The sequence below is a fragment of the Microcebus murinus genome, chromosome 18 (assembly GCF_040939455.1).
Source record: "Microcebus murinus isolate Inina chromosome 18, M.murinus_Inina_mat1.0, whole genome shotgun sequence".
In the NCBI taxonomy this organism is placed as follows: Eukaryota; Metazoa; Chordata; class Mammalia; order Primates; family Cheirogaleidae; genus Microcebus; species Microcebus murinus.
Genome location: NC_134121.1, coordinates 29,883,405 through 29,907,296, shown reverse-complemented (window position 1 = coordinate 29,907,296; position 23,892 = coordinate 29,883,405). Strand labels below are relative to the sequence as shown.

Genomic DNA, 23,892 nt, shown 5'->3' with positions numbered 1-23,892 from the left:
AACTTGAGCAGGTCTAAGCCTTGGTCTTCTCTTCTATAAACTGGAGATGATCATACCAACTTCCCAGTGCTAAGAATGAAATGAGAAAATGTGTGTGTGTGTGTTAAGCACACTGTGGGTGTTCCATGGCTCCTCCTGTCAGCCTGAGGTGGGAGCACCATGGGGCTCAAGGACATCCTATTCTCTTTGGGAGGGAAATAAATAATAAGAATGAACATGAGCCACCCTGTCACTCTCTCAGGTAATCCTTTCAAGCCCCTGTTACTGTTTTACACACCAGAAGGCCCGGCCCCCACCAGGGGTCCCTGCAGGCCTGGCTAGGCTGATGTGCAGCCTCAAGGTCACCCTCTCCCTGGCCTCCTGGACCTGGGCCCTGAGTCAGGCTGCTTCTCCCACGGGCACACCTCCTGGCCAGGACATCCGGACACTTGCCCAGCACCTTTGCCCTTTCCCAGCTATGAGGCTGACTGTCACCCATCATCACCTCATCAGCTTATGTTTCTAAGGGCCAGGCCATGGGATTGTGAAAGAACTCTGTAATTTATGTATTGGATTGCCTTGGCCACATCACTTAATTTTTCTGAACCTCGATTTCATCATCTGTGAAATGAGGACTTGTAATCTCTACCCTACCAGTGAGGGTTCAGCGAAAGTGTTTGAATGCCTTAAAGCCTTCCACACATGTGAGGAATTTGCCTGTTAGGGACCCCAGATCTCGGGACACCCTTAAATGTTATTGCCTGAATGTTCCCCATTGGTATCCCTTTCTCTCTCTGGGGAAAAGTCACAAGTAGCCAACAAACTGTGGTGCTAGGTGCCAAAGTCACCCCCCAACCCACCAGTCTGTTCTCTGCCAAAGCAGGCTGGTCTGAGGTGGAAGGCAAAGCAGTGGTAACCACATCCCACAGGGAGTGGAGGCAGCTGGAGCCAGCCGCTCCCGTTCCCAGGAGGCCTTCAGGATCTAGAATGCAATTTCCTAATTGGGAATTCATCCAGGCCACTAGCCCTGCCCCTGCCCCAAGAATCTTAGCAACAACAGCCAAGGTCTCCAAGGTCTGTGAAGGACTCCGCCTATCTCTCAGGCTCGGATGTCTCAAGCATTAAATGGGAACATAGTCCTTGGCTCTTGTCTGAAGCAGTTGAGGCTGGGGGGTCACTGGAAACTAGGCCAAGGTCAACTGGTCGTTCACAGATCAATTTCATTGTAGTCCAAACTACTTATTTCGCAGATGAAGATTCTGGGGAATAAGTTTATTCAGAGAATAAAGTCATATTCTCCAACATTTCACAGCTGGAGTCCAAGTTTGACCTTGTACCTATCTCCTGTCCAGTTTTCCTACCAAGTGGCTGCTTCAGGCCTAGATGGACATGGATATAATTATTAAATTGCCAAAACTTTGGTCCTATCCTCTGTTATATGGTACTTTGAAGGGAGAAAGAGCTGAGCTGAGAGCCTAGTGCAGAGAAGACACCTGGCTGGGACCACATAACAAGCTGGTGACTGTGTGGCAGTGCTAATGCTCCTAGACTGGTGTTGACTGGGCTGCTTTCTAGAGGTGTGCTCTCAGAAAATGTGTGTAGGATTAATCTCCCAGGTTGCCAGAGCTCCTCTGGGGACATTAAGGACTCAAAACCCATCCCTCAGCCCTGCTCCAACTCTGGCATTCCCGGGCCACCAGAGACAAACACACTCTCCCCACCCCCACCCCCCATTCAATCAGACCTGACCCAGAACCTTGGTGGCTTTTAATCCAAGGGAGAGAGTCTCAGGCTGACCCCTGATCCTCTCGTTCCCCACCACCTCCCGCTGGGATAACACAGACCCAAAGCCTCTGGCACCTGGGAGGCAGGATCTTAGGTGAGCAGCTTCACAAGGCCTATCCTGCATGCACCGCCCTTGACCTTGAAGACCCGCGGAAGGAGGTGAGGACGGGCAGGTAGCAGCCAGGCGGACCTTTCGGTGGGAGGAGCACTGGATCCCTACCGATTCCAGAGCCGCCTCAACTTCCCAGCCACATCGTCTTCGAGGGGGCCATGCTCCCGTCGTGGTCGGCCAGAGCCGTTCGTGTATCCTATCCCAGCCATAGCCCTGCTTCTCAGAGGCCCAGAAGACTGGAGTCAGGTGGCCTCTTTGCCGCGAGAGGGATCGCAAGGGCTCCAGCCCAGCCAGGCAACAGTAGACGACTGCCAGTGTTTGCAACTGGGCCTCCCAGGTGGGGCAGCTGGCACTACAGGGTGGCCACTGGGAGAAGGGGAGGCGGCCTCATCTATGTGTCCGCAGCCCCTGTCCGGAACCCCTCATTCTTCGGCTGCCTGTGCTGGTCTCTGGGCTTGGATCTACTCCGGATCTAGCTCCCGGAGCGCTGTCCGGCCGCAGCCGGCCACTGGCCTGGAGCGCCATCTCGTGGGCATTTGGGGAGTTGCCACGGCCCGTGGACTGCGCGGGTTCGCTCCCGCCGGGGAGCTGCAAGCGGCGCCTAGAGGAGAGGCCGGGAAAAGAGGGGTGGCCTCCGGCGCTGGAAATCCGGAGCTTCCGGAGTGGGTCCCGGGACCCATCAAATGAGGTGGAGCAGAAAAGTAACTCCTAGGGCAAAACAGGTCCCAGGCGTCCTTAGACAGAGGCACCGAAACATTTAGCGAGGGGCGCTCCCGGGAGAGTGCCCAGAGAGGACCCGGAGCTCGGACTCCCTCCCCTTTGCCCCAGTCCCCAAGTGCGCACAGGACTCCCCTCCGCCGCCGCCCAGTCCACAGAGCACGAGCGCTGAGACTTTTTCGGGACCCTGCATGCGGGCTGGTGCTCCGAACTCTGGGGTCAAGAACGGCGCAGGAGGGAGAGGAAGCAAGATTGGAGTTTGAGTCCTTCCCAAAGCGGAGGAAGGCAGGCTCAGAGTTTAAATCAAGGTCTCGTTGAGGCTGTCCCTCAAGGGGCCGTCCCACAGCCAGGAAGTGGGGGGTCGGGGTTTATGTGGAGGCATCCCAGGGAGCGCAAGGCTGATCGCGCCCCTCCCGTCCCCAGGAATGCCCCGCGTCGGAGCTGGCTGCGCGCTGGGGCGGTGGCCCCAGGCCGTGCCCCTTCGGCGGGGCAGGACCGAGCCACTCACGCTCCAGATCGCAGCAGCGGGGAAGTGGGGGAAGGAATGGCTCGAGGGCTCGGAAGACTCCGATTAACTGGGGAGGAAACGCCGTCCCTTAGCTCTCGGGATGCGTGGTTTCGCCGCCAGGGGTCTCACGGAGCCCCCACGCTCACACCCTGGGTTCCGAGTCCTCCCGTGAATCACCTTCACAAGCCCACACTGACTGACACGCACAATTTCCTCTCAGACCCTACACTCCCAGCTCACGAGGTCCCACGGCGACAGTCTAGGTCACCAACAGGCCTCAGCAACCCCTTATCCCCATCACGCCCATACACGCTGTCCTCACAGGCTCGCGTGCTGGCAGCTTTGCCGTCCAGGGCCCCTGGTGCCAGGCCCTGAAGGGTTAAGGAGGCCTTGGGGCACCGGAGCAGCGGGTACGCGGGGCGCCTGGGCTAATTGGCGACCCCGGAGACAATGAGGGCTGGGAGGCCAGGGAGGCGGGTGGCTTAATTGGGCCTGGGAGTGGCCCGACCTTTGTCTGGGACTAGGCCCAGCCGCGGGCCGCAGGTTCCCGCAGCCGCACTGAGGCTCCCAGCTGGGGCCCAGCGCAGCGCCGGATGGGCGACTCTGGGCGGGGACGTGTGCCGCAGGAGGCTGCGGCGGGGGCGCGGGGAATCTCTAGGCCCTGGGGTACCACCTCACCCCACCCGGGTTGTTGCGGCAACGACACGACCAGAACGCGGCTGCAACGCGGGCCCCAGGTCAGTGCTGCCCCCTGGTGTCAGCAGCCCCGTCCGCAGGCCGCCGCGGGCCCGCAGCCAACTCCAGCTCTCCCTCCTACGGCAGTCACGCTGAAAGTGAGAGGCCGGGAGACGCGAGCGCGCCCCTGCTCTACGAACTTTAGAGGCGTCTCGACCAAAAGCCACCTTGAATAAACACACTGCCCACGAGGGATTGTATTCGAGCTGGGAAAGGGGCTTACCTGTCCCCGCCGGGTTCCTGGCCTGCCCCTTCCGCGTCCCGCCCGCAGGTCTGAGGCAGAGAAGCCGGAACCCACCCTCCGGGGGTTGGAACGTGGTTTTCTGCGCCCTCCCGCTCCCGCATTGGCCGGTGCCCCCTACCCCCTCCAGCGGCATTCAGCGTCCTGGGGGCAGCGCCCTCCTGGGAGAGGAGGATGCGGTTCTCTCTCCTGACAAACGCGTCGGCCCACGAAGGCGTCCTGGGCGTTTGGAGGCCCAACTGTCAATTCCACTTCCCCCTTCACTCTATCTCACCACCCCTGGTGTCCCTGTGGAGTTGGAAGCCAACACCCCTATTCCACCCTATCCCCCACCCCTTGCAGTGCCCAAAGTGGGCAGCCTGCCCGGCCAGGGCGTCAAGGATCCTTAAGGCTCAAAGAGGAGAGACTTGGGACGGAGGTGGCGTGATCGGTAACTGACAGACCCATGGTTGAAGGGGTGACCGCCCATATCCCACCCCTTCACCACCCCCATTGCTAAGATTGGGGGCTGAAGACACACGCTAGCTGGGTGAGGAGGAGGAGAGAAGATGGCGCCCTCAGGAGCTCACTGGATGGGGGCGGGTGGCAGCTATCATTGCAAGAGTGGGCGGCTGGGAAAGGACCAGCTCAATCAATGGAGACTGACCCAGCGGGGCCCCCAGAGAGACTTTGATCATTATTATACAGGGGAAACTGAGGCAGGAAAGGGAATAGCCTATCGATCTACACTCTCCACACCCCCAAGAGGGATTTGGGAAGAACTTTTAGGCCAGATTTTGCCACTCTAGTCAACAGTCTTGACACGGAAAAAATGTTTCTCTAGTAGGGTCAGAGGTATTTGTGGGTAGGGCACGCCAAATCCCTCCTCGGAAGGGAGGGGGCAGGAGTACGCACCCAGAGGGGATGCATTTCCACCACGGTGCCCCAAAAAGGGAGTCGGGAGTCCAGGGCGCTCGGGCGCGCCTCTCCTGCTCCAGTGCGCAGGCACGAGGCGTGGAGCGGCGGACAGGCGGCGAGTGGCCAGCAGAGGGAGCCCGGCCCCGGCCGGGGACGCGGGGGACCTGAGGGGCGCGGGGGCGCGAGGCGGCGCGGCGCCTCCTGGCCCAGCCCGCGCCCCGCGCCGGCGCCGCTCGGCCTCGCGGCTCTGCCCGAGGCCCCAGCCGAGCTGTCACCTCCGGGGTGCAGCTGCCGCTGAGCAAGGGGCGCCCGACCTTTTGTCCCCGCTGCTGGTCCCTCTTTACGCGCTTGCAGCGCCCCAGCCCCGCGCGGCCCACAGAGCGCACAGCGCCGCCGTTCACTTCGCATGGTAGCGTTTTATTGTTTTCTCGCGTTTTTGTCGTTTCGTTCTCGCTCCGAAGCGAAAAGTGAAAACCTGAGGTGGAGCCCGCTGGCCGGGCGAGCAAAGCCCGGGCGGAGGGGCGGGGGGCCGGCGGGGTGGGTGGGGGCTGCTCCGGGGCTCGGGGCCTTCTCCCGCAGCCAAGAGCCCCTTCAGCCCTGTACAATATAGATGCTCATGTAAAATGGAAAAAAATTAAATGCTATGAGTTAATCTCTAAATATATGTACACAGCAATGTACACCTTTGAATAAATTAATACCAATTTGCATATTCTGGGAACCTTAAAGCTTATTTACACAAATTACCATTTATTTCATAAATATCTTTTTTTTCCCTGGGGACTCAAGGCAGAAGCGCCACTCCCTCCGCTGACCCAGGGGTGGGAGGGGTGCCCGTCTCTTGGGGGAAGAGGTGGGACGACTGAAAGGACAGGTGTCCCCCAGCTCAAGTCTACACTGACTTTAGTCTTCACTGGCTCCTGCATCCTCCACCCCAGTTTCTCACACGGTCCGGTCCGGCCCCAAGGCCAAGGGCTCTAGGACACCCTTCAAAGCCCCCAACCCTGGCCCCTGCACCTTCTGGCTTCTGAAGGGACCGCTGGGCCGGAGATAAGGCCTCTCCACTGAGCTGGAAGACCGGAGAGACCCCTCCGACGCCACACCTTAATGTTGGAGCAGATCTGGACCGAGTCCGGTGGCTCCAAAGCGACTGTGTTCCCGGCAGCCCGATTCTTGTTGAGGCCCAGGGAAGTTTCCCAGGCCCCAACGTGCCAGACGAGGCTCTATTCTGGCTGCTGCAGCCCACTTTTGCTCCTTTATTTAAATAAATACCCATTCTGTGCTGTACACGTCCCAAGCAGCAGGGGCAGGCAGCCCGGGAGGCCTGCATGGCGGCGGAGCAGCTGGGCAGCCCCTCACTTGGGCGACTCCCGGCTGGGGGAGAGGGCTCGCTGGCTCTCCAGCCCACTCACCAGTCTCTGGATGCTCTGCAGTTCACTAGCCGCCTCCTTGACTGAGCCGCTGGGCGACAGGGCACCACGGGACGGGGCCCCCACTTTGCGGAGAGCCAGCTCGGGCGGGGGGCTGGGCTCCCTGCTGTTGCTCCCTGCAGCCTTGGAGCCCTCGGATGCCAGCCCGGTGGTGAGGAGGCTAGTGCTAGGCGGGATGGTGACCGGGATCTGGTAGGGGCTGAAGCGCAGGCGGGGCCGGGCACTGCCCAGGAAGGGGCTCCGGGATAGGGAGCCAGCCGCCGCAGCAGCCGCAGCCGCAGCACTGGTGGCCGGCAAAGCCGAGGCGGCTGCGGCCGCTGCTGCCATGTAGGTGTAGGGGTAGGGGAAGAGGCCTCCGAAAGTGGGCATTGGGATTCCCTAGAAGAAACAGAACAAGACAAGGGTTAGACGTCCTGCCTGAGGTATTTCTGAGGGTGGTCTGCGTGGTGGGGGTGGTGCTGTAACCAGCACTCCTTGCCCGGCTGTGTTAGGGATATAAAACCAGAGCTCACATAACTATGACCACAGGCAGCACAGGTAGGCATGAGCCATGGCCAAACTCAGTTAGAAGAGGGAGATTATTTCAGGCTATGATGCAAAGGCCTGCCATCAAGCTCTGTGCTGGGTATTACAGTAGGGGTAAGGGAAAGGACATTCCAGGTGGCTGAACTAGCATAGGCAAAGGCCTGGGGGGAGGAAGCCAGGCAGGCATAGGGCCAGGTGGCAGGCAGGCCGCTCCGGCTGTCTTGGGAGGTTCTGCTCATTTAGAGCAGTGCTCCCCACCCCTCCTGTCTGCAGGCTCCAAAGGGCTGAGGGAACACAGGCTAGGGGAGGAGCTTTGGAAAGTCCCCTTCTGCCTGCTCACCTGTTCAGGGGTCTCCTGCCTGCGCCAGGAAAAGGGCACAGGTGCCAACCAGTTCAGAAAACTGGCCTGAGTGTTCTGCAGAGAACTCCTGGCGTGAGCACCTCAGTGGCAGCTGAGGAAGGAATGCAAAGTCTTTGCCTGTGGAGAGCGCAGCAGCCAGGAACCCTGGACAGACACCGCCTGAGTTCATGAGGCCTGAGTTTGGGATTATCTGACCTTTGAGATAATGGCTCACTCCCTGGAGTGTGTGGGCATGGGGAGGAGGGCAGGGGGCTGACTGTTCTGGGCTCCCCTGGAAGCCTCAGGCCTGGCTCAAGCAGGGAAAAGGAAAGAGGTAGCTGAGTCAGTGAGAAAATACCCTTCCTGAGGGGGTCAAGCCCTGCTGGACATTTCAGACCCAGCATCTCAGGTTGGGAGGAAGGAAGGAGGTGACAGATGTCCCAGGATTTGGCTTTACCTGAGGGCTGGGAAGGGCTGCACTGGTCTGAGAACTTAACCACCAGTACTTGTAGCAGCTGATGCCCCCTGAGTGCTGGGTACTCTCACCCTGGCTGTGCACCTGCTGAGCAGGCTGTGTCTAGAAGCCCTGACTTCCCCATGACCTCAACGACACCCGCCTTCATCAGCAGAGTTTGTACAGGGAGGAGGCATTCACATACACACAGAAACAAGGGTGCAGATTAAACCTCCAATGCCCTGAACGCCATTCTCCTGCAGCCCAGAGCCCTACATATGTGATGCTGGAACCTCAAAGTGTCCATACACACTGACATTGAGCTCTGTTCCAAACTCATTTCAGAACCCCCCCCCCAACTTTAAAAATATTTGCTTCTGAACCAAAGGAGCTTTCTCAGACCTGAACTCCAATTTTCCTTCCCTTGAGATAAGATCTCAAGGGTTCAATTTGCCAGAAACCTCAGAGGGAAGAAAATGAATGAAGAGATTCCAAATCTTTCCACAGGGAATATTCCACCCAAGCAACCAAAGAGGCCGCTCTCCCCATCAGATCTCCTTAGTGTGCCGCTGGCCACATTTTCATAAACTCTCCCGTGGGAGCTCAGAATTTCAACCAGGGCCTGGGGAACTGAGCCCCCCTTCCCTGAGATGTGCCTGGGGGACTTGGGGGAACAGACCAGTCTTGTCCTCTGCCAGGGTAGAGGACTTTGTATAGGGCCTGAATGGGGCCAGAGACGTCTGGGAGGTGGGTCATTTAGGTGGTCAATTGTCCAGAAAACAATGCAAAATTTCCTTCTCCCTTTATCCAGCCACCCTAGTCTTTCAGGACTGACAGGGAACCCAGGGTCTTTTCTCCCAGAAAATTTTTCCTGACGCCAGGAGAGCGGACTTGGCAAAAGCCAGGGGCAGCCCTGGTCTGTCAGAGTCAGAAGACTATTGATGGGTGCCTCACTCATTGCTGGGGTTATAGGGAATGAAACAGGCCCAGAGAAGGTAAGGGACTTGCACAAGGTCACACGGGAGTCAGATGCAGTGCCCTGGCCAGACCCTGGACCTACAGTCTTCGTTTCTCAGAACCGAGGTGTCATGGAAAGAGTCCATCAGGCCTCCCCTTTATGGAGTTCTTGCCTGTTGGACACTCGGAGCACCTTTGGTCCCACTCAAGCCCTCTGCTCGCCTCAGCCACCCAGCTCGCAGCTCTTCCTCCCTCTGTTCTGCCACCAGATCACAGGCCTTACCTGAGATGCCAGCATGTGCTGGGAGAGGTGGAATGGGAAGGGCGCGGCGGTGCTTGCTGCGCTGGCCGCGGGACCCAGCCCGCCTGCGTCCAGCCCCGCGGTGGTCCCGGGTCCGCCGCCTCCACCATTGCCACCGCCGCCTGCCACCGAGGCCAGCAGGTGACCCATGCCCATAGCAGAGAAGGCGCCGGGGCCCATGGCGAACTGTCCTGGGTGCAGGAAGAGCGGCTGGCCGGCTCCTAGTGGCCCGAAGAACTGCTGCCCGTGCAGGTGGCTGGAGAAGGCCAGGCTGGGCAGGTGTCCGGTGCCCAGGGGCGACGCACTGTCAGTCTGTACCACCAGCGGCGCCAGGCTAGGCTCCTTGCCCTCGCCCGCCTCCTTGCGCCCCTCGTCCTTCCGCCGGCCGTCGGAGCGCTCCTTCTCCAGGCTCCGAAGGCCGAACGGGCCGTCCCCGCCGCTCTCGGCCGGCTCCTTGCCCCTCTCCGGACTGCGTCGCTCCCGGGCGCGCTCGGGTTCGGTCAAGCGAGGGGGGCTGGCGCTGTCCGGAGCTGGGCTGCGGCCTAGCGCCGGCCCGGAGCGCTCCTCGCTCAGTCGCTCCGGCTCCGGGTCGCTGTCCGCGGCGCACGACTTTTCCTCGGCTGCGGGGAGAGAAGGAGCGCGGGGTTACAGCGGCCGGGCGGAGACGGACGCGACGCCCTCTCCGGGCCCGGGAGACTTGAAAAGGCTCCAGGGGAGGCGAGTCGGAGGAGCGTCTAGAGTCAGGCAAGGGGCAGCCGCAGGTCACCTAATCCAAGACCCCACAGTGGAAGCAATTGAGCCCTGGAGAGGAAAACAGAGCCGCCAGCGCCCGAGGGGCCAAGCTCGGAGCCCAGAGGACCGTCTGGCTACCAGGGGCCACCCTCACAGGAAAGACCTGGGTTGGAAGCCCCATCCCAGACACATCGTTGACGCTTCCTCCCAGGCCTCGAAGATTAGCGAGCCGGTCGCTGAGCAAAAGGGCAGCCCGGCGCCCCGAGGACACCTTCTCCCGCTCCCTCTCCCTACTCCCGTCCGACCCCCGGAACCTCACCTCGGGCTCGATGCAGGCGCAGGGGACTGGGCGCTGCGCCCGGGGAGGGCGGTGGCTCCCGCGCGGGGGGAGGGTCGCAGGACGAGGCGTCCGACTCGGCGCCGTCGCGTTCGGGCTTGCAGTGCTCCTCGTACAAGCGCAGAGACGGCAGCGTCAGCTGCTTCCTGGGGACGAGCCGAGGGAGCGGGTCAGCGAGGAGCGCACTCCTCCTGCTTCCTACTCCCGCCGGCACCCGCCGTGGGGGCGTCCTGCTCCCTCCTCACCTTTTCTCCCGCCGGCCGTTCCCGGTGTCCCGGAAGCCCTTGGCAAAGGGATTGTTGTCGATCTTCAGCTGCGTTATCTGCGGACACCGAGGGGGCGTGCTAGGTCAGGCCGTGTCTCTTCCAGCCTGGCCGGGGGCATCCCGAGGTCAGCGGCTGTCGGGCCGCCGAGGAGAGACCCGCGGAGTGTCCTCTTGGTACCCGCCCGCCTGGGATGGGACGCCCCGAGGTGAGGCCGGCGGGCGGACCTCGAAAAAAGTGACAAGGTCTCTCCTCCTCCGAAGACTCCAGGAATAATCCCTCAACACACCGGCCCTAAACTGTGCTCGTAGAGTGGAAATCGGCCGAGCAGGCACACGAGCCAGCGCTGTGATGCAAGTTAAACGACTCCGCACCTGAGCAGGCGCGCACGGCGACAGCAGCGCACGCGTTAAGCCCGCAGGTACACACAGACTCGCCGGCCCGCGCACACGCAAGTATACACAGAACGAACAAGTGCCCACAAAGCCAAACGAATTCACGCGTCTCCACAAGAATCCAAGGCTCCCCAAATGGAGCAGCAAAGGCAGGCGTATGGGTCGGTTCACAAAGACAGAACAACCGGCACCAGCGCTCGTGCCCTCTCATTCGCCCGACAGTGGTCACTGGGCACAGGCCTAGTGGGGGTGTTGCTCTGCCCCACTAGAATGATGGTGTAAAAGGGCAGCAAGCAGAAAACACCCTTTAACTTGAGGGAAAATTCTCTAAGCACCTTCCAAGGGATCCGGGGCCCGGACTGACCCAGAACAGTAGCCATGGGCGCTTGAGGAGCCGTGTCACCTGTCCCACCCTTTGGCTCCCCCAGGAAAGTGAAAACTGGGCCCCGGGTTCCAAGAATCGCGAAAACTCGGGCAGATTGCCTCAGGCGCCCTCTCTTCATTTAAATTCCCATTCCTGAGCCAAGAAATAAACGAATAAAATGTAAAAATGTCAGCGCGGGCCTGGAGTCTCTGCTAATTGCTAAGCAAACATCTCCACCCGAACGAGCGCCCAGCTGTTCGCGCGCCCCCAGGGAGCTTGTGTGTACGTGTCCCGGGCTCGAAAGAGAGGCTGGAGGATGTCTGTGGGTGCCGGGAGTGGCCGTGCGAGCGCGGAGCGGGTTGGGGGGCGGCGGGGACGGGGGTCAGTGGCGGGCTGGAGGCTGCAGGTGTTGAGGGGCGTCGGTGCAGGGGCCGGGCCCACCGCCCACCCCACGCACCTTGTCATTCTGGTAGGCAGTGACAGCGATGAAGTCGGTCTCTGGGAACACGTAAGTGCGGAAGGTGCTGTACGGCAGCTTCAGGATGTCGTTGGCTCGCACGATGTGGAAGCGCGGCTGGTACTTGTGCATGGAGTTCAGGATGGTCTGCGGGGAGGGCGCGGGTCACCCGGAGCCTTTCTGTCTCTGGGGACCCGACTTCTTCCTCCCAATTTCTTTGTCTCTCTCTTGGTTCTGCCCCTTCCCCCATTTTCCTCTGTTTCTTTGCTCTTTTCACCTGTATTTCTTTTTCTTCAATTTTTTTCCTCAATTTTTTTCCCCACAGCTTTTTCCCCCCTTTCTGTCGCCACGTAAACATTTTTTTCCTCCAGTTGGACACAAATAAAACAAAGCAACGCAAAACAGAACAAAACCCTACAATGCCACTCTTAACCTCTTTTCTTGGTCCCATTGCTAAGCCCCCTACTAAGCCCATGGTGAGAAGATTCCAACCTCGAGGTGGGGAGGGGGGTCCAGCAACTTCGCTACCTCAGAATGGGCAGATCCTTTTGCCCCATGGAGCCCCCCATTCTCTGGGGACTTGCTCAGGCAGGAATGGAGAGAACCCCCAAACCCTGTCGTCCTAGTTGGCCATCTGCCTGTTGGAGGAGGGAAAGGACTCAGGGAGCCTGGGCCAGGGGTGCGGGTTGAACTTTTAAATCCCCTAGTCTTGGAGGAAGGCTGGGGACATGGGACTTGGGGAAGGGTGAGGGCCAAGCTGAGGTCCTGGGTAGGTTTTCTAAGCTCAGCACCACAGGCCAAGAGCAGGGTGACCTCCCTGGGACCAGCACTGCACACACAGTCCCGGCCTCACCTGACTCGCGCTTAACCCTAGGAGGGCCCTCAAAGGCCTGACTGGAAGGGAGATGTGAAGAGCCTGAAGCTTGCCACCCAGCCGCCATTCCCCAGGCTCACAGAGCAGAGTCCTGGGGCCCAGGCCCAGGACGCACGGGCTACTGGCAGTGAAGGGACAGGGGCACTCTGGGGGTTTGGCCAGCGCTCCCTGCTGGGGAGTCCTGCCCCGCTCTGCTCCCCAGCTGTGTGCTGGTTGCTGCGATCTTGATCTCGACTCCCACCCGCACCCTAGCCCACACTCACGAAGCCATGCTTGTCAGAGATGTTGTTGGTCAGCTTCAGCTTATGGAAGGCCACAGGCTTGGCCATCCACTGCTCCCCCGTGGCCGGGCTGTCTGGGTGGATGTACATGCGTTTGGGCATCTCCGGGTCGGCCTTGCCTGCCACCATCCAGCGAGAGTTGTGGAACTTATAGCGGCAGTCATCAGCGGCCACAATGTCCATCAGCAGGATGTACTTGGCCTTCTTGTCCAGGCCACTGACTCGCACCTTGAACGGGGGGAACATCCTCCTGGGAGGGAAGGAAGGGAGGAGATTCCATTGGGACCCGGCTCTCCTAGGTCTAAGGACCCCTCTTCTCCATTCTATCCCCCCTCACCACCGCTCGCCACTGCCTGGAGTTCCAGTTTGTCTTTCCTGTTGTTTCCCTGTTGTCGCCTGCTCTGCCCTCTTATCACTGCCCAGGAGACCCCACCTGTGGTTGCTGCTCCTGGGAGATCCCATTTCTGCCTGTCAGACCCTCTGGTGTACGGCTTCCCTTCTGTCCCGTGCTCAGAGCCGGACAGCCTCTTTCTCCCTGATCTGAGATGCAAGTCGATGCCCAGGAAAGAAATCTGGGCCCTCTAGAAATACACTTTTTTCTCCTGAATCTCCTCGAAATTCGTTCAGAGTATAATACCCACTCGGGACCCAAGCGCTCAGAAATAAATCTGGAGGGTGTTCGTTTGGGGAACTGGGTTACAGCGCCTGATCAGGGGCCCTGATCCTGCAGTTCGGGGGAAGAGGGTGAGCCTAAGGCCTGCATTCTCAGTGGCTGAGTCGTGGGGTGGCGGGGTTGGGGACTGTGGCTTTCTTCTGGCTTCAAGGCCTGGGGCGGCGGATGTCCAGAGCTCCGAGCTCTGTGGCGGGGGACACTATCCCTGGCGGGGTCAGGCGGGGGCTCTCGGCTGACTAGGTGCTTGCTGTTGGGAACCGAGCAACCCGGCATGGAGTAGTGGAGGGCCGATCCCACTATGGGCTCCAGGGGCGGAGCAGCCCCCAGACTCTCCCAAGACGCTGCATCTCCCCGGAGTTCAGAGACGGACCCGGAGGCAGAAAGAGGGAGACCGCCAGGGCCAAGCCGCAGGGCCAAGGCGCGGGGCCTCCACGGCTTTGGGACTTGGATCGGTTGTGGCTATTCGTTAGGAGCATGTTTTCGTTTTATTTCATTCGGGGGATTTTGGTGTTTTCGTTTTAAAAGAAATTCGCTCCGGTGCCAAACGAGAAAAATCAACTTGCTTGTCTGTGGGAGCAAAGCGTGGCGCCGGGGCCAGAGCCGGGAACCGGGAGCTGGGAGTCGAGAGCTCCGGGCTCGGTGCTGTCCGGTCCCCAGCCCGCCCTCCCGCCCGCGCCCGTGCCCGCCGGCCGCTGGCCGCCCTACCTCCCGGACTTGGTGATGACCATCTCCGTGCCCAGTTTGTGGAACTGGTCCCACAGCTCCTTGGCCTCCAGCGTCACCTTGGGGTCGTCCTCCACCTCGTCCTCGGGCTCCAGGCTCTTGAGCGAGCGCAGATGCGCGGCGGGCGGGTGCGGGCCCAGTGCCGAGACGTGCAGCCCCGCCTCGGCCGCTGCCGCGGCCGCTGCTGCTGCGGCCGCCGCCCCGGCCAGACTCGGGTCGGGCAGCGGCTTGGCCAGCGCGCCCGGCGGCAGCGCGAGTGCCGGGAAGAAGGAAGGCTGCGCCGCCGCCAGGAAGGCGGACATGGGGAAGTCGGCGGGCCGTGGCGCGTGGAACGGATGGTAAGCCATGGCGCTGGCCGCCAGCGCCGGCTCTCTCATCGGGACATCCGGCCCAGACACCCGGGGGCCGGGGCCGGGGGCGCGCGGCTCGGACCCCCGGCCCGGGCGGCGGCGCGCGCGGAGGACGGACGACCGGCGCGGCGGGCGCGGCAGCTGCTCCTCCCGGCTCCCTGTCCCGCGCTCCGCAAGGGGCGCGGGGCTGTGTGCGCGGGGGCGGCGGGGGCTCTGCGCGGGGCTGGGCTGGGCTGGGCTGGCCCGCTCCGGCGCCGGGGACCACGCGCGACTGGTTAGATCTTGTCGTGATCTCTGGAAAACTGTGACTATCTCACATGTCCTGCCCTGCTCGGATCCCCTGCGCTAACGAGCCAGGCCCCCCTTGATTGCTGATTTTACGCTTTTTGGACCAATTGTGGGTCTCCGGGGGCGGAGTTTTGACAGCTCAGGCCAAGCTCCGGCCGGGAGGGGGGGCCGGGGAGAAGGTGTCGGAAGCCTCAGCAGTAAGAAAACATGTCAACAGAATAAAATATTAACCAATGACGGGCCGGCGGGCCCGAGACCCCTCCCCCTGCCCCGGCCCCCACCTCGCCGCCTGCGCCCGCGCCTGCCTGCGCCCGGACTGGAAAGTGCGGAGGGCCGACCTGACCCGCCGTCAGGGTCCAAGGCAATGGGTGCTGGGGTCCCAGGGCATTGGGGAAGGACCCCCAGCCGCACGCCAGCCCCAAGTGCAAAGCATTGACACGGCCCCGAGAGGAGAGGGAGCACCCTCCTTCTCCCGCGCCTGGAGGCCCAGCAGCTCTGGCCCGCGCCCCAGCCTGGCCTCCGACCCGGCTCCCAGTCGCGGCGCCGCCTGGGGTCCCCGCGCTCCGGAAGAAGGCTGCAGGCTCTGTAAAGCGAGGCCAGTGGGCGGGAGAGTCGGGAGGCTCGGGTGGCCGAGGTCCGGGAGCGGAATCCAGGTGGCGGGAGCTGGTGAGTGGAGCCATGGCAGAGCCCTGCTGGGGCTGGCGCGGGCGGGAGCGGGACGCGGCGGCCTTGAGCTCAGGAGACCGGGGACCCCCAGGCCCGCGCCTCTTCTCACAGGAAGACTCCGAAGGAACCTGGAATTCCCGGCAGGCCCTGGACTCAGCCCTGAGCTCGCAGGCGGCGGGTAGAGCGGGTCCTCAGGGCTCGAAGGTGAGCGCACCTTCTGCTGAGCACAGGCTGCACTGTGCGGGCGGATCCCGGACCCTGGATTCTGCACCCGCGACTGAACGAATTTTCGCCGTATCCGGTACTGGAGATGCAAGTCTCCCTTTCTGAACATCGGCATCCTTTCTCTGCTCTCCTAATCACTTTTCTAGGGTTTGTTTCCGTCTCTTGGAAGCGCATGTCTCCCAAGTTCAGGAGTGCTGAGTAACACGCGCGGGAGTCAGGGTGTCTGCACGCACCTGTGGTTAACCCCCCGCCCCCGCGATCATTCTTAGTCTTCAGTGTTCCAGCAGCCCCAGTATTTCCCCCCCCTGGTGTGTGTGTGTGTTTCCTGCCCAGTATGGTGCCCTCCGTGTGCAGCAAGAGTTGTAACTCAAGGTGTGCAATGGGAGAGTGGAGCGACCACGCACCTGTCTCGAATCTGGCTCGGGCGCGGACCCTCGGGCCCTGCAGGTTGCGTTCCAAGGACAAGATGGAGCATGCACTAGCCACGGGTGACACTCCCACTCATACAACACACGCAAGTGTGGGTGAGTTTGGCCCGCACGGGCTCTACGCCCGCGTGGTGGGCACATACATCCAACAGTGACCTAGGCAGGTGCCCGCCCGCTGCGCACACCCAGTGGCAGGGCACCTCGCAGCTCAACGCTTAGAGGTGGTTAGTAGCGGCCGGATCGCTCCTGGCAGTGCGGGTTCGATACCAGCATAAGTATTTTGTCCTCCACGACTTTTTTTTCTACTTTCCAGACCCAACCCCAGGCTCTCACAACTCCTCATCGCGGCGCACATGTTGGCACTGCCCCCACAGGGTTTTCTCCACGACCTCGCTCTTGGCTAGGTCACGTCTGTCTTAGTACCTCTTCTCTGCCCAGAACGAATCTTTGCTCCGCGTTGCGCAGTCTACGCAGCTGGAGCAAGGTCCATTGCAGTTTTGCACAGGCAAAGACCTGCCAGCTCCACCTTAGGCGAGATGTGGCCCCTTGGGGTGGGACCCGTGTGGACACGTTTGCGCAGTCGGTGGAATTACCAGTTAATAGCCAGGGCAGCTTTCCTTAGCCCAGAATCCAGTGCCTGGGAATCCGTGAATACATTTGCGAAATCGTGGATGTGTGGATTTTCGTACTTGTAAGAATGTGTGTACATCTAAGCGAGTGCATTTTAGACATTTTCCTGGGGAGAGTCCGTAGCTGGTCCTGGGGTCAAAGGCCTGGAGAATTTGAAACACGCAGGCCTGGGTTATTTGCCCAAGAAACCCAGCGGCGATGGTGCTGCAGCTATATTTGGGGACCGCAATCCTATCTACAGAGCCACCGACCTGCCCTCTGGCTTTCTCAGGCTCTTTTCCTGTCGGGATCCCGCCGCCTGCCCCGCCCCAGCGTCCCACAACCCCTTGAAGTCCTGCTGCGGACGCTTTCGGTACCGTGTGTTGCCCCCGGCCCCTCGCGCCCCTGCTTCCAGTCCCAGTCCGACTCTCCAGTTAGGAATATCCTTGGCTCATCGAAAACTGGCGCTGGGGAGGCCTGGGCGGCCCTGGAGCGGCGCCGCGCAGCCCACAGCTCCGGCTCGGCCCCTCCCCCTCCTGAGTTTACCCTCCTTCGCCTTCCCAGGAACAGGCGCCCCTGGGGGAGTCCCCCGGCCGAGTGTGCGTGTTTCTTTAAGAGGCCCCGGGGGGCGCCTCGCAGGCCGCCCGGGGCTGGAGGGGGAGGGCACGGGCGGGGGCGGCTGGCGCCAGGCGGCCGAGGCTCCACAACAAAGCTCCGGCCCCTGTCACTTCGCATCGGCGGGGCCCCGCAGACGGGCGGGGGACGCGCGCTCAGCCGCCCCTCCCTCTCCCAGGCGGTCCTGGGCCGGGGCGTCGGGCGGGCGCGGGCCTCCGGGCCTTAGGCCCATCGCGCGCGGTCAGTGCGCTCCGCGCTTCCCGCAACAACGAAATCGGGCGGGGCAGCCGGGGCCGGGTGGGGCCGCGGTCCTGAGCCTGATTGGGCTGCCCGTCCGTCCTTTGGCCCGTAACCTCCCGCAGGGTCAAGGGACACTGTTGGGACGTTCCCCGGGTTGAACCTCAAAGGGGGTCCCCACCGTTGTCTTCGTCTGCGCGACCGGCGTGGATTTGAGTGGGCCCGCGCGGAGTGGAACCCTCGGGCAGGAACGCTCGGGGATGTGTGGGGATGTGTGGTCGTGTGGCAGAGTGGACGGACGCGCTCCCGAGAAACGGGGCGCTGGCGTGAGACTGGCATTAAGCGCTCGGTAGCATATGAATGTGCCCAGGCTAAGCTCGGTGACGTGTGTGGCCCTTTGCGTATGACCAGCTGTGTGGACGCCACTGGGCGCGTCCATCCCAGTCTTGACGTGCAGTGTGTGTGCGTGAATGAAGACACTCCCGCGGACAGACTTGCTTCCCATTGCGGCTTCTCTGCCCGACCCGTACCTCCCGGAGCCTTGGCGCCAGCCAGCCCGGTTTAGCGGCCGGGCCGGGCTCCCCCGCGGTCCCAGGTCTGGCTGGGGTGGGGGCCGCGGCCTTGGTGACCCCAGCCCGCAGCGGCCCGGTCTGTCCCGTCCACTTAAACAAATTGCGGCTGACAGGCGCGCAGTCTCTCTGGAGCCGCCGCCCGCCCGTCGCCTCTCTCCAGTCCCAATTATTCCGCGCAAGGTCGGGCCAACGGGTTGGGATGGGGCGGGGGACGCGGCGCAGCCCAACTCCCTCCTGGTCGCGGTGTGGCCCCGGCCCTTTGCCAGGATAGGCGGCGGGGCCCCTTCCTATAGTTAGGCCCCGGGGAGTGCCTCCGCAGCCACCGCCTGTGTGGCCCTGTCCCTCGTCTTCTAGGCTGATACGAAGACGGAGGCCCAGCCTGGCTGCTATGGGCCGGGACAGACCTGGCCCTCGAGGGACACTGCTTTGTACTTGAGGGCGAGATCACATGGCCCAGAACCAAGGCCACGTCTCCGCCGGACTTTGGGGGACTTTCGCAGAGTTTGGGGGGATCCCCAGACTACTCACTACTCTGGGGTCGCAGTTCCACGGATCGCGGCTGTGCGCTTGGCAAAAGTGAGGTGCGCATCTATGAACTTGCATGTGTGGACGTGCATAATGTGAAATCATGGGTGCAGGTGTTTGGGATCACGGGAGCGCGTACAGGGCACTCTGCTGAGTGGTTTGAGAGAGGGGGAAAAGCGCAGGAAGGACCCCTAGAACGGGCCCACCTGCGACAGAAAGGCGGGGCTGGCCCACTCGCGTTCACAAGGCTCTTGATTCGCTTTCAGAAACGCTGATGCAAGGAGGTGGGGGGAGGGGGAAGGATTCCCTGGAGCAGTTTGGGGGTAGCGCTCCAGCTGCACCGCCTCCGCCCTCCTGACGCCCTGTTAAGGAGCTTCCTGGCCTGGCCTGTCCCATTGGCCTCAGTGCAGCGAACCACCCTTTTGCCTTCTTGACCTGCAGTTTCCCCTTTGCCTGCTTGGGCTCTGCCGCTCCTCCAGGCAAGACATGCTCCTTTCTCCCCACTCCTCCCCCCCCCCTTTATAGATGAGGACTCAGAAGCCCCGAGGTGCAATTTACCCAAGACCACCCGAGTGCTGGTGACAGAGCTCAGATGGGACCCTGGGACTTTAAAAGACAGCATGCCCAAATCCACACCTTAGAAGGTGGTGATGTCCATTGCTGCCGACCTACCTACCCGTGCTCATACAGCAAGGCAGTAGTGAGACTCCAGGGCCTCCACCCTCCTCTGGGCTCTTGCTTTGAATACAAGGCACACAGGATGCTGTGTCTCTTTGCCCTAGAGCTTCCAGTTCCAGGTCTGCAGGAGGAAGCTGCTTTCCCAGTTCCACAGGCATGAGGGAGCAGCTGCTGAGTTAGTCAGGGGCCCAGGCTGGAAGCCTGAAGAAGTGAGGCATGGGGGAGTGGGATCAGAGTCCTGGATTGTGTGGGGGCACGGGAGGTCAGCTCAGATTCAGGCCCCTCTAAGGGAACTGGCTGAGGCAGGAAGCAGCAAGGTGCAGACAGGGGTCAGCTGACTAGCTGTGTGACTTCGTGACCTTGGGCAAGGCCCTGTCCTTTTCTGGGACTCAGGCTTGTCATCTGCAAAAAAACGAGTATCTACTAGTGCTCTTAGGTACATTCTAGTTTAGATAGAGTCTCTGATCTGTGAAAATAAAAAATTAGTACTGACAAACCATCTCCAATTCCAGACTAGGGGCTGCCTGGCCTGACCTATGCTTGTTTACCCAGGAGCTGGCCCTACTGTTGATGTTTGTGTGCCCCAATGGGCCTTGGGACCACTGAGCCTTTTCTCAAATCAATCCTTCAGAGTACCCATGCTCCTCCAGTTGCCATTCCCGCTCCTGCCAGCCTCTTTCCAGATCAATTAAGATATTTTCCTCCATCAAATTGATAGTGAATTCATAGTAATTTGTCCATTGAACAGGTGGTGCTGTGAGGCTCAGAGAGGTCACACGGCTTCCTCAAGGTCACCTGGTCTGGCCACAATTAGATTCATGTTCTGATGACCTCCTAGGTGATGCCATCATGAGGTCTGCTGGGGCTGAGGGCGAGGCAGAGATTGCCCTGGATGTTATCTGTAGAGGACAGGATGCTGACTGCTCTGGGGGCCAATGGACAGTAAGGTCCCCCACCCTGGGGCCCAGCTTTCACTTCCAGCTGATTGCAGACTATGGCAGGGTCTATAACCTCTCCAATTAGCCAGGGGCCAGGCCCAAGGCCTTTCTGATAACCTGTGCTCCAGTGGCAGCCGCCATGGGGCCAGCTTATCTGGCCTCTCTTATCCTCACCCTTCCCCCACATACTCAGAGTTGGCCTGACTGCTCGAGCAGATGAATAACCAGATTGTCCTGCAAGCTCAGCCGACAAGTCCAGCCCTACACCCACCACTTTCCCTGACTGGAGGAGGCCACAGCTGTTTTGCCCCCACTGGAGGGGAAGGGCTGGGCCACAGAGGACTCCTGACGCTGAGCTGCCAGCCAGTTCCCCGCATGGCTGAGAGAGCTCCTGGCAGCAAGGTCTTTGCCCCATCCACGTGCCCTAGGGTGGGTTCAGAGGGGCTCGTGCTTCCTAGAGCTCCTGGAGCTTCTGGACCCATCCCCAGGGTGCCAGGCCATGGGCAGCACGCACTGGTGGCACTCTCACAGGCAGCCTGGTGGCACTCTCCTCCCTGGCCCCTTTTGACTGAAACACTGCTGTAGCTGGGGTGTGGGGGTGGTGCCCGGCCCATCAATGTCTCCAATCAGCGAAATGGGGAAAAGCTACAGCTCCTGCAGCAGCCCCCATTGGCTAGGCCCAGGCCTCCTATGTTCCCAGCATGCCTCACTTGGGCGTGACTTCTCACCGTGCAGGTGCTCAGGCAGGAGGGACTGGCTTAGGCCACCCTGTGCAGGACTGTCTCCTGAGCTTACAGATCCTAGTGTGATTCAGGCCCCCTTCTCCCAACATGCCCAACTGATTTGGTGGCAAGAACTGAAAAGTAAGTCTCTTCTCACTGCAAGGAAAGCAGGGTGTGTGTGAAGTGGGCAGGGGCCTCAGCTCCGGCCAGATGGTTGGATGGAAGTCCCACTTGTCTGTGAACTCAACTCTTCTATGGCTGTTCCATTAAACTTCACCCCAAACCACATGTGGCTCAGTGGGTTTTCTTCAATCACACAAGGCCTTCCTGGGGTCTCTGGGATGTGGGGGCCAGGGAAGAGAGCAACTAGGACTAGCGTTAATCTCTGTCCTGCTCAACACACCTTTTTGCTCCCCCTGCTCCTGTCTCCTTGTTGTCATTCACTTTAGGTCCAGAACTGGGAGGGGAGGGAACAAAATCAGGAACTTGTCATCAGAGGTTCTAGAATAGGTTCATGAATACCCATCTTCTCTGACCGCCCTTCCATCTTCTGAGTTTGAAAAGAGAGGCAATTACAAGGTGTCCCAAAGATGAGGCCAGAGGCTCTGCCAAGCGCTCCTCCCCACAGCAACATCAGCACATGGTGAGGGCCTGACTGGCCTCGACTGCCATGGGGGGGGCTCTGAGCCTGTGGTACCCCGACACATGCCTCTGGTAACAGGCAAGGAACCTGGAGAATGGACTTAAATCAGGCCCCACACAGATTCCAGAGCAAAAGTTCTGCTTCCCATTCCTACCCTCCATAGACCTGCCCTCCCACACCACAAGTTGCACGAGGAGGGGGTGCTGCGAGCCCAGCAATAAGGCCACAGGACTCTGCTCAGCATTTGGAGAGGACCCTGACCCCAGCAACTCAAGGATAGACACCAATTGCAGCGTGATTTATTAGACAAGACGTGCACTTTCGACAGGGCCTCAGTAACCAGTTTCCTTCACTGAACAGTACAGGACCAGGGAAAAAGAGCTTAAAGATAAGAAACAAATTCTTCCCACGAGCAGATGGGGAAAGAAGGGAAGAAGGGGAGCTGTCTCCTTCCCTCCTCCTTCCCTAATACTCTGGGCCTCAGTTCACCCCATGCTGGAGGGGGGCTGACCAAGGGAAGCTGGGGGCAGTGTGTGTCACAGCCAGGGTAGGCTGGGGCTGAGACTGTCCACGCAGGGTCAAATGCTCTGCTAGACCATCCACCCTCTCCCCACCCAAGATACGGCCACTGTTCCAGGCCCCCATGGGTATGTTAAAAAATACAAAAGCGGATCCAATGCAGGATGTCATGTGCAAACAGAGAAGGGACTGAGCTTCTGCAGTCTCTCTTGGCCACAGCCCCCACTGACGGGTGCGGCAGAGGTCAGGTACACGAAGGTGCTTTGGAGAAGGGTCTCTTCTCAATCCAGGTAGGATGGGTGGCTGCTGTCACTAAGCTTAGGGAAGGTGGTTGATGAAAGAGGAGCAGAGACTGAAGGGTAGGACCAGAGGGGGGCTTCTCCCCTCCTCCAGCAGGCGAGCGGGCTGGCCAGCCAGAAGCAGGTTGCTGGTACCTACGGAAAGCCAGTAGGGAAGAGGCTGAGGGGCTGGCTCTCATTGGTGGGGAGTGGAGATCGGTAGCCATCGAAGTTTCTTGGGATGCTGCCACTGGTGGAACCGGAGCTGTTACTCAGAGTCTCGATGCTTCCCTCTCGCTGAAGTTCTGCAAGACAGAGGAGAGGGCCAGGCATGGTCAGCATGGGGCGTGGGGTGGGGCGGGGCACAACCTGGGCCGGGCTGCCTGCCTTGAGGCACCATTCTGGGTCCAGTGACATCCTTCTGCAGGGGGATCTCCACCTGTTCCCTAGATGGGCAGGCGGCAGCTCAGGTCACAGGGAGGCTCAGCCAGGGAAGAGAGAAGCCCCCTTGGCTGGCAGATTCCAGTTTTAGACCACGGTCTTTGCCTCATTGTGGGGAAGCCCCTTAGGCCAGAAGTATGGCCACTCTGACGACCGGTGTGGATGGCACTGCTCTTTGCAGGACACGAGCCCGCACCGGCACACGCACTCATGCTCAGCCAGCATGCTCCCCAAGTCCACAGGGGAGGCGGAGGGAAAAGCCAGGACACAGGAAGGACCACAGCTTCCCAGCCTGACCTGTCCCCACCTCTCCTTTCCTGCCCCACCTGGCCCTGGAGCTTCCACCCCGGCCGTGCCGGTCACTTGTTCACTCATTCACACCCACACAATCCGGCCAGGCCTTGGCTCATCTCTGGCACCTCCTGGAAAGTGTCCTGTTTCCCTGCAGGAGGGAATGCTTGGTTTGAGAGGGGCCTACTCCAAGGGAGAAAGGGTTCTGGTTTACCTCGGTCGACTCCTTTCTCCCTTCCTCTCAGTCCCCAAGTGTCCCAGGTGTCCCTCGGATGCACATGCTCAGAGTCAGCCTGTAAAGCAGGCAGGGAGGCTCCCGCCCTCCTCCCCTCGCCTGGCCCCTGCACAGCCATGCTGCCAGCTTGGCTGTGGCAACTTGGCCTTCTCGTCCAGCTATGGGCACCCTAACTGCCCAGCGTCTCTTGACCCAAGACAGGTTCTGGGGCAGGTGGGTTGGGAATAGAATTCCCTGCTGTTGAATACAAGGAAGAAATTACTTCTTGGCTTTTTGAAGGTGGCCAGTTCCTGTTGCCTTTCAGTCCCTCACAGTGTGCTCTGAGCTGGGGTCACGCACATATCCAGGCAGTCTCTGGGGTCTGTCAGAAGCCAAGATGTGGCAACCTGCAACTTATCCTTCTCCAAGGCACACCTGCTAGTGACTGGGGGCATCTGGCCTGTCCACCTCAGGAGTGCAGGACCTCGAGGCAGTCACTTGAAACAGCCACAATACGCACGGCACAGCTGGCTTTGGTTAGGGCATGAAAGGGGTCATGGCCGTCAGTAGCCA

General features: G+C 60.6%; 2 protein-coding genes across 16 annotated transcripts in view; both read right to left on the bottom strand.

Annotated features, from left to right (window-relative positions):
• Positions 1-5,704: 5,704 nt before the first annotated feature.
• On the bottom strand, positions 5,705-14,780 carry TBX2 (T-box transcription factor 2). The gene is made up of 7 exons (XM_012774178.3): positions 14,063-14,780; positions 12,667-12,934; positions 11,530-11,676; positions 10,296-10,372; positions 10,033-10,196; positions 8,964-9,601; positions 5,705-6,782 (listed from the first exon to the last, which is right to left on the bottom strand). Exons 1-7 carry the CDS (start codon positions 14,455-14,457, stop codon positions 6,330-6,332), a joined length of 2,142 nt encoding a protein of 713 aa, XP_012629632.2. The 5' UTR covers positions 14,458-14,780; the 3' UTR covers positions 5,705-6,329.
• Positions 14,781-21,859: 7,079 nt separating this feature from the next.
• BCAS3 (BCAS3 microtubule associated cell migration factor) overlaps positions 21,860-23,892 on the bottom strand; it is a 539,137-nt gene continuing 537,104 nt past the window's right edge. For all 15 annotated transcript variants that reach the window (XM_075994398.1, XM_075994401.1, XM_012775078.2 and 12 more), the window contains one exon: positions 21,860-22,678. In XM_075994398.1, coding sequence (XP_075850513.1) covers positions 22,642-22,678 — 37 coding nt within the window. In that variant the 3' untranslated portion in view covers positions 21,860-22,641. The remainder of the gene's footprint in view (positions 22,679-23,892) is intronic.